The sequence below is a fragment of the Trichechus manatus genome, unplaced genomic scaffold, assembly GCF_000243295.1.
Source record: "Trichechus manatus latirostris isolate Lorelei unplaced genomic scaffold, TriManLat1.0 scaffold00177, whole genome shotgun sequence".
NCBI lineage: Eukaryota > Metazoa > Chordata > Mammalia > Sirenia > Trichechidae > Trichechus > Trichechus manatus.
In genome coordinates this window covers 1,490,858-1,500,351 of record NW_004444113.1, presented here as the reverse complement: position 1 = coordinate 1,500,351, position 9,494 = coordinate 1,490,858, and the positions used below count along the sequence as shown (strand labels likewise).

General features: G+C 47.2%; 1 protein-coding gene across 1 annotated transcript in view; it reads right to left on the bottom strand.

The window, feature by feature from the left end:
* The window catches only part of MRAP (melanocortin 2 receptor accessory protein), a 22,433-nt gene extending 14,495 nt beyond the window's left edge, over positions 1 to 7,938 (bottom strand). Inside the window, exon 1 of the mRNA XM_004386987.1 lies at positions 7,833 to 7,938. Coding sequence (XP_004387044.1) covers positions 7,833 to 7,938 — 106 coding nt within the window. The remainder of the gene's footprint in view (positions 1 to 7,832) is intronic.
* Positions 7,939 to 9,494: the final 1,556 nt, after the last annotated feature.

The window sequence follows — 9,494 nt, the reverse complement described above, 5'->3', positions numbered from 1 at the left end:
CCTCTCCTCTCTTCTCCTCTCCTCTCATCACTTCTTCTCTTCTCTCCTCTCCCCTCCTCACCTTTTCTCTCCCTTCCTCACCTCACTTTTCCTCTCCTCTCCTCCCCTCAATGCTCCTCTCCTCTCCTCACCTCACATCACCTCTCCTCTCCTGCCGGAACATGGATGTGATGGCTAGAACATGGCTAGGGACACGAGGATATGGGACACATCCCAGGGATGGCAGAGCCAGGAGCTGGAAGGAAGCTGGGTCCCTGAGGATTTCAGGAGGCCGGCCCACCACCCCGGCCTTGCAGACTTTTACATGGGAGAGAAATCAACTTCTGTTTCGTCTACGCCATGGTCGCTTTGCTACTCTGTTAACTGTAGTCAACTTTCTTTAGTGAAATCAGTAAAGAAACTGACTCTTTCAATGAACATACCAAAACTTAAAAACCCAAATGCATGCTGATCTTCAAAATTATCATCCATTCTCTAACGTGTTGTTGTTGTTGTCAGTTGCTGTTTAGTCGATTCTGACTCATGGTGACCCCATGTGTGCAGAGTAGAACTGTGCTTCTTAGGGTTTTCAAGGCTATGATCTTTCAGAAGTAGATAGCCAGGCCTTTCTTCTGAGGCATCTCTGGGTGGGTTCGGACCACCAACCTTTCAGCTAGTAATCAAGTGCTTAATTGTTTGCACCACCCAGGGACTCTTCTCCACCACAGAATTATATATATTTCCCCAAAACACATCTACTAATCAAACATTTTTAGAATTCTTCTTTTGGAATTACCTTCCAGGACTAGTTTGTGAATCACACACACACACTAATTTTGCTAATTTACAAGATCATATTTCATTTTTGACACCCAGATGCTATCAGTCAGCTTAATTGTCCCTTTCATTCACCTGACTTGTTTTAGGTGATTCTTGACTATTTCCAAAAAAAAAAAAAACAAATCCATCCTCAAAGGATATACAGAACTTATCTCTGTGGGTGTTTCACACAATGTGCCATGGTCACTAAAGTAGTTTCCAAAAGAAGAGTCCCAGAAAGTCTTGAGCAATATTAGAATCCGTCAAGCGGAGCACTTCCCCCTGGGGCTCCTGCATGGGAAATTTGCTCAGAGGTAAACATTCTGGTAACTTCAAGACAGAGGTCCCCAGGCTGTGGAAAATTACACTCCCTCAAGCAGCTTGCTTGGCACACCCCGTAGCTTTACATTAAAATCCTCCTTCCACTCTCCTTAACTTCTGCCCCAAAACTAGAGGAAATTGGCGGAAACTGGTTTAGGCGCCATGTTGACATTCAGGATAACTTTTTAGACCTCATACATAGTAACTTCCCTACCTCTGGGTGGAGTTTAACCACCATTTTCTGAACATGCAATGCATGAAGTTGTATATAAACCCCATTGCACCTTTGTAGTATGATTAAGAATGTTGCTGATGTAACTTGTATGAACCTCCTACTTGTAAGCCCCTTAAAAGTAACCTTCCCCCTCGCCTTCGTGGAGCAGTCTTGGTGGCAGCAGCCCCGACTGTTCCTTTCCTTGCACAACGAAATAAAGTTGCCTTTCTACTCTCCCACCTCGGTCTCTGGTTTATTGGCTGAAATGAGTCAGGCTGAGTGGAACCTGGGGTTTCCACCCGGCATCAACTTTGTTTAAAAATCAGTTTCATGGCTTATGTCACACACACGGGACTGACCATTTGATGGAAAGTTAGAAGTCATCGTTAAAGCCATGACCTAAAATCGACTGGAGAAAAGTGTTATATGTAGGTCCTTTGTTCAGTCTGTACGTGGGATTCTCCATATGGTGCTCAGAAGAGATTTGTTAGTGGAGTGTTTTTGTTCTTGGGCTCCCAGCTCTCTGAGCAGCAGGCGAACAGGCAGCCTATTATTGAAGCTGCCAGAAGCAGTACATCAGCAGAAGTCAATAGGAACTAGGACGTGTTCTTCCTAACCCATAGTGAAAGGGAAGAAGACATATTGACCCAACAGGTAAACAATGACACCCTTAACACCAGGCACTCATTAAGGAAAACCAATCCATCTTGCTGCTCCCGGAAATAGAACATTAGAACTATGTGCAGAGAATAATCTGTACTGCCACTGTAACATTGGAATATGGGATTGGTTTTCTTATAAACAGGTGGTGCAAACAGTTAAATGCTTGACTACTAACCAAAAGGTTGGCAGTTTGAGCCCACCCAGAGGTGCCTCGGAAGACAAGCCTGGCGATCTGCTTCCAAAAGGTCACAGTCTTGAAAACCCTATGAAGGACTGTTCTACTCAGGAACACGCGGGATCGTCATGAGTCAGAATCGGTTTGATGGCAACTGGTTTCTCTTGTAAACTTAGGCTCTGAACAGGGGACAGATGAAGGATCAAACAAACATCTAACTAGTCAATTCAGGACCTAAGGAGACAGACTTCCTCTTTCCACTTTGCTGGCAGTGGTGGGGGGATTCTGACTTTCCGAAAAACAGTCAGAGCCTTGTCAGAAAAGCACAGGGTGAAAAAAAGCCTTGTGAACTCCCTGTGACAAATACACACTAGATTCTGAGCTGTTCCTGGAAATGGGCAGCCCGCAGCCTTCCGCTCAGTGCTAGTTGCTTGACATAAAGATATAAATAAATCCCTAGATGTTTGCTTTATCTGCCCAACTATGGCAGAATCTGTTCCAGTGTGTGGGCATGAACACAAAAATCTTAAAGTCCTTCCTGCTTGTCAGTTACCGTCGAGTTAACTCTGACTCATGGCAACCCTAAACGTGTCAAGAGTAGAACTGTGCTGTATAGGGTTTGCAATGGCTGATCTTTGGGAAGTAGATCACCAGGTCTTTCTTCCGAGGTGCCAGTCACCAACCTTTTTGTTAGAGTGCATTGACCGTTTATACCACCCAGGTGCTCCGCCTGCTTGTTAGGTTGAGTTGGGCCTGGCTGTTTTTCTTTCTGCTGTCTCTTCTCTACTCAGCATGAGAGTTGGACCAGCCTGGACTGCCACATTTCAACCAGCTGCCCCAGGTGACCTTCTAGTGAGAAGATCTGAGCAAGAGCTTGGCTTCTTTGTCCTCGCCCTAAAGCACTCGGGGCTCACAGATCCATTTTCAGAATGTTTCTGTCATTGATGTGCACCGCTTGCCAATGAGAGGGTTGGAGGAGCTTGGATGTGATGTTCTTCAATTTGCTTGAATGGGAAGGAAACCCAGCAGAGAGGAGCTGGAGAGGTGTAAGAAAGTCAAATTTTCTAGCAAGAGTGGTCACCTGCTGTTACGGTTGATGTGATGTGTCAGCTTGGCTAGGCTACGATTCTCAGTGGTTTGGCAGACACTGGACTGGGTGCTCTTCCACAATGTAATATAATGTAATCACTTTCCGTGATGTGATTTGATGTGCTCACCCAGCCAGTTGAAAAGGGAGTTTCCTTGGGGGTGTGGCCTGCCTCCAGTATGTAAGTGGATGTTCTGGCAAAGCTTGTTCTCTCTCGATCCTGCACTCTTCTTGTCAGTTGACCTCTGGTTCCAGAGGTCTCCAGCCTGCTGCCTGACCTACGAATTTGGGACTTGTCAGCCCTTACAATTGTGTGAGCCGTTTCCTTGAAGTAAATTTCTATCTATCTCTCTCTCTTTCTCTCTCTCATCTGTCATCTCTATCTAGCATCTCTCTCTCTGTCTGTCTATCTGTGTTTCACTGGTTTTGCTCCTGTAGAGAACCTAGACTAAGACACCTGCTTTCTGCAGTGTGATCTTTGTCCCTCATCACCTGGACTTGGCTCACCTTCCCCCACCTTTAGAGGATCCCAGAGACCACCTGACGCTGCCTGTTGCTGATCATCACAGAAAACAAGAGTGAGGCAGCCAGCGGTTAAGGCAGAGCCAAGAGTGAGTGATGGAAGTCTCTGTTTTTGTATTTAAGAATTCTTTCTAGCAAATTTATTTGAGTTCAAATAGTGAGAACAAAAGTGGGCCAGACGTCTTCACTTGACAAGCAATAGTGGAGGAAGTTTTTCTACCCCTGAGGCCATTGTTTGTAACAGCAGAATCCTGGTGACAGCCTATACATTCAGAGAGAAAAATGTCTGGAACACCATGCAGCTCTGAGCGAAGCTTTTGTGGAAGAATATTTAGTGACACGGGGAAACCAAGTAAGAATGGAGTGATTTGGAGATGGCTAGTGGTGGTGGCTGTACAACATGATGAACGTGATTAACGTCACAAATTGAACACGTGCAAAGGGTCGAAATGGCAAATGTTTCGTTATATATGTTTTATCACAATAAAAAGATCTTTTGCCATAAAATAAAAGCAGAGTACAAAATGGCATATTCCATGTGATCCTATCTGAATATATACATGAGACAAAAAAAAGCAAACCCCTTTGCTGTTGAGTGGATTCGGATTCACAGCGACCCTGTAGGGCAGAGTAAACCGTAGGGTTTCCAAGGCTGTAATCTTTACAGGAGCAGACAGCCACATATTTCTCCCGCGGAGCAATTGATGAGTTCGAACGGCCGACCTTTCAGTTAGCAGCCAAGAGCTTCACCACTGCGCCACCAGGGCTCCTGATATATGAGGCAGGATGTTAAAATTGGACACGGTGCTGATTTCCTCGGATGTCTTAAAACGACAGAAATGTGTTCTCTCAGAGTTCTAGAGGCTGGAAGGCTGAATCCAGGGCATCAGCATGGCCGTGCTCTCTCCCAAGGCACTAGAGGAGGATGTGCCCTTGTTTCTTGGCCCAGCAGAGGAAACCAGCCCCAGGCCAGTATCTCCTACCAGCATCTGGTAGCAGCAGGCACGCCTTGGCTTGTGGCTGCAGCAAAACTCCAATCTGCCTCTGTCATCAGCACACAGCTGTCTTGCCAGCATCTGTCTCTGTGCCTCTTCTTATAAGGACTCTAGTCATATTGGATTAGGGCTCACCCTACTCCATTATGACCTCAGGTTAACTGAACTAGAAACATCTTCAAAGACCCTCTTTCCAAACAAGGTCCCATTCATGGTACGAGGGGTTAGGACTTCAACGCACTTTTTTGTGAGACACAATTCAATCTATTACAAATACTTTCCATCTGCTTCAGCTGAAATCCAAGACAAAGACGTCGAGGACTTAAAAACTGGTTTTGTGATGCTTGGCTCTAAGGAACGTTCTTTAGAGACACTAGACAGTGTGCCAGGTCCCCCAAGACCACCATTGTATGGAGAGGGTAAGAGGTGTGTCCCCTGCCTGCGAGACATCTAGGGGTTCTGGGGGTTCATTCACTTGCCTCTCCCTGAGGGCATCAAAGACCTCTGACACCTAAAGGGTCTGGGGGCCCAGTGACTAGCTTCTCCTTGTGGGTGTCTAAGACCTCCAACATCTAGGGGGCCTAGAAGGCATTGACTTGTTTCTCCCTGAGGGCATCAAAGACCCCCGACATCAATGGCATCAGGGAACCCAGTGTTTGGTCTCTTCCTGCGGATGTCAAAGAGCCCTGACATCTAGGGAGTCCGGATGCGCAGTATCTGGCCTCTCCCTTTGGTTGTCAAAGACCTCTAACATCTAAGTCGTCCACAAACATAGGTGGGTACCTGCATTTGCCTTTGGGAATGAAATGAAGATGAAATGAAATTGGAAACAGAACACCACCTAACAAGACACTCCAGATGACTGTCCCCGTGGGTTCTGCCAGGGCTCAGGCTCACTGGAGTAAATAATAACATCCAAATGTTTTTGAGTTTTGAGCTGGTGCAGAACAGACTATCTTTTTTCTTTTTCATATGAAAAGGATCCAGGTCCTCCTAGTGACTGCATTCACTTTTGACAGACATACTATGTGATTACATTGTTGTTGTTAGCTACTGTCAATTCAGCCCAAACTCACGGTGACCCCGTGCACAACAGGATCAGACTGTTGTGCTCCATAGGGTTTTCATTAGCTGATTTTTTGGAAGTAGATTGCCAGGCCTTTCTTCCTAGTCCACCTTAGTCTGGAAGCTCTGCTGAAATATGTTCAGCATCATAGCAACATGCAAGCCTCCACTGACAGACGGGTGGTGGTTTCGCATGAGATACATTGGCCAGGAATTGAACCCGGGTCTCCCACATGGAAGGTAAGAATTCTACCACTGAACCACTGCTGCCCCTGCTATATGATTATGGTGAATGAAATGTCCAGGGTAACCCAAGACTTCTTTAGGGATAGACAGAGCATGGGTTTCCAGTGCTGAGATCCAATATGCAAGGGTTTTATTTTGTTTTGTTTTGTTTCTCGTGCTCATTTCCTTGGTATTATGGATTGAATTGCGTCCCCCAACAATGTGCGTCACCTTGCCTGGGCCATGATCCCCAGTGTTGTGTGGTTGTCCACCACTTTGTCATCTGATGTGGTTTTCCTGTGTGTTGTAAATCCTGCCTCTGTGATGTTAATGAGGCAGAATTAGAGGCAGTTATGTTAATGAGGCAGGACTCAATCTACAAGATTAAGTTGTGTTTTACGTCTATCTCTTTTGAGATATAAAAGAGAGAAGCGAGCAGAGAGACAGGGGGACCTCATACCACCAAGAAAGCAGAGCCAGGAGCAGAGCGTGTCCTTTGGACCCTGGGTCCCTGCACTGAGAAGCTCCTAGGCCAGAGGAAGATTGATGACAAGGACCTTCCCCCAGAGCCGACAGAGAAAGAAAGCCTTCTCCCTGGAGCTGGTGCTCTGAATTTGGACTTCTAGCCTTCTTGACTGTGAGAGAATAAATTTCTGTTTGTTAAAGCCACCCACTTGTGGTATTTCTGTTATAGCAGCACTAGGTAACTAAGACGCTTGGCTAATTTTCTGTCTTGACTGAGTAGCTGGAATGATTAGAGAAGATTGTCCACAAAGTGCCAAGTTACCCAAAAGACAAAGAGGGGGACCGATGAGCAAAAGATGTTCACTCTCACTGACTTGTCTAGCTGAGACAATGAAGATTGAACATCTGTATTTTAATAGAAACTCACTTAGGGCGTGGACAAAGTAACTCTCTCACAAACCTGCATGCAGACCACGGGAAATGTAAAATCTGCAATTTGGAGGAACTCACCTAGCTGATTGGAGTCCGGCAAATGAAACTCTATCAAGAAATCTGTCTTAAAATAATATTCTGCTTCAAAAGTGTCTTAGTTTCTTAGGAGGTTAATTCCAAACTTATCACAGAGGATAACAGATACATTTTACCCCCAAAACAAAAAACCAAACCCGTTGCCATCAAGTCTATTCTGACTCATAGCGACCCTCTAGGACAGAGTAGAACTGCCCCATAGGGTTTCCAAGGAGCAGCTGGTGGATTCAAACTGCCGACCTTTGGTTAGCAGCTGAGTTCTTAACCACTGTGCCACCAGGGTTCCATATACATATATACGTGTGTGTGTGTGTGTGTGTGTGTGTGTGTATGTATGTATATATGTGTATATGTATGTATGTATATCAAAGGCACCTGGGGGCACAAATGGTTAAGCGCTGGGCTGCTAACAAAAAGGTTGGCAGTTCAAATCCACACAGCAGCTCCATGAGAGAAGGATCTGGTAATCTGCTCCAGTAAAGATTACAGCCAAGAAAACCCTATGGGTAGTTCTAGTCTGTCACATGAGGTCGCCATGAGTCAGAATGGACTCGACAGCACCTAATAACGATACACACACACACACACACACACACACACACACACACACACACACACATATAACTATCTCAACAGATCTAGAAGTATTGTCATTTAATGACAACATAGACAGCCCATTCATACACACACAGTGAATGGTGAAAAGCCCCACAGGCCCGGTCCTTTGGGCCACCCCCGCCTCTGCCTGGCCGGCTGCCCCAGCTCAGCCCTTACGCTTGTTGGCTCTCAGCTTCTTCTCGTCCACAGGAATGAGGTCCAGGTAGTCCAGGTAGTACTCATAGCTGTAGGACGGGGCCGAGGAGTTGGTCTCGTTGGCCATGTAGGCAGCGCCGGAGCCGGCGGGCTTATCTCCCAGCCCTGGAAGGAGATTGCCAGATTGCCTAAGCAATTTCCGTAGCACTCATTCAATGTGTCTGCAGGTCTCCAGGCTCAAGGCCTGCCTGCTATCAGAGCTGCTTGGCTGGAAGGCAGGCCAGGGGGGTGTGCCCGATGTCTTCAGCAGTGGGACCCTCCCACCCTGCCCCTCCACTGATAACCCTCCTAAACAAACTGAGCTGGAAGGCGGTGGAATGCATTTGCCGTGTAGCTCTGGACTGTCCCTCTGCGTAGGGACAAGGGTCTGGGCACGGAAACAGATACCTGCCCCCTTGAAAGAGAAGATGCCGAATAGGGCTAGAAAGGACAACAACTTTTTGGCCTTAAATAGTTAAAAAGTTGGTAAAACTCCAACCCAAACCTGACAGTGCCCTTGACTTACATTAAGGCAGTTCTTGGGGCTGTGAAGCAACCAGCGCATCACTGCCTTAGACTTCATATCTGAGTGATGTCAGCCCTGAACTTGGTAACCTCGCTTGGGTACACACGTCCGATTAATTAAAACCAAAAGACCCTTTTCCTCCTCCCAGAACTGAGGCTGCCTCTTGGCTTCTATTAAGCCTCCAGTAACTCTCCGTGGGCCACATTTGTTCAGACTGAAGGGGCTGTTTGTCTGGGCTGAGCTCCCACGGGGGCTGAGCTCTTGGGAAATAGGCCCCAGGGTTGACCCAGCTCTTGGCTGATGTCAAGTCGATGAGGTTTCTGTGTGGCCTGCCTCCAGGTCGCACACTCAGCCTCCCAAGATCTACAGACGCGATCGAGAACAGCACTGGGTTCCCGAGGTCCGGAACGAACGGGGCTAAATGTGAGACCAGCGAAGACCAACAGCGACCACGAAAACCAGGGGCCGTTGGTCGAGTCTGACTCGCAGCGCCCCCGTGTGTGTCAGGGTGGAACTGTGCTCCACAGGGTTTTCAATGGCTGATATTTTGGAAGTAGATCTCCAGGCCTTTCTTCTGAGGTGCCTCTGGGTGGACTTGAACTGCCACCTTTCCATTAGCAGCTGAGCGCGTTCACTGTTTGCACCACCTGAAAACCAAATGTGAGAGGAGCCTTAGAATTTAGCCTTTGGGAATTAGGAGCCCAAATGCAGAGACTTATGGGGTCTTTTTCCCAAAAATACCGACTTTCTGGTGTTCTTGAGTCAGGTCTACACTGCCAGAGTAAAGCTGGTCATTGACAGTGTGGACGGCCAACCCAGATAACTTAAGCTCCCTGCTGGTTTTGACCCTGTACTCCCAAGCCTGCTGTGCCTGAGGGGGCCATTCTGGGGAGACTGAGCTGATGAGAAGGGAGGAATGAATTCCTGGGTTTCCGAAGTGAGGAGGTGAAAGGGCCCCTGTAAAAGATAGACCGCCTACCTGCACACACCTGTATGCTTCCAGATGTTACCTTATAAGCCATTGTACGCGTGTCTCCCAGGTGTTCTTCCTGAGGGGCAGTGGAGTGTGGTGGATAAGAGGGTGGATTCTCGAGCTAGACTGCCTGGGTTCCAGCGAC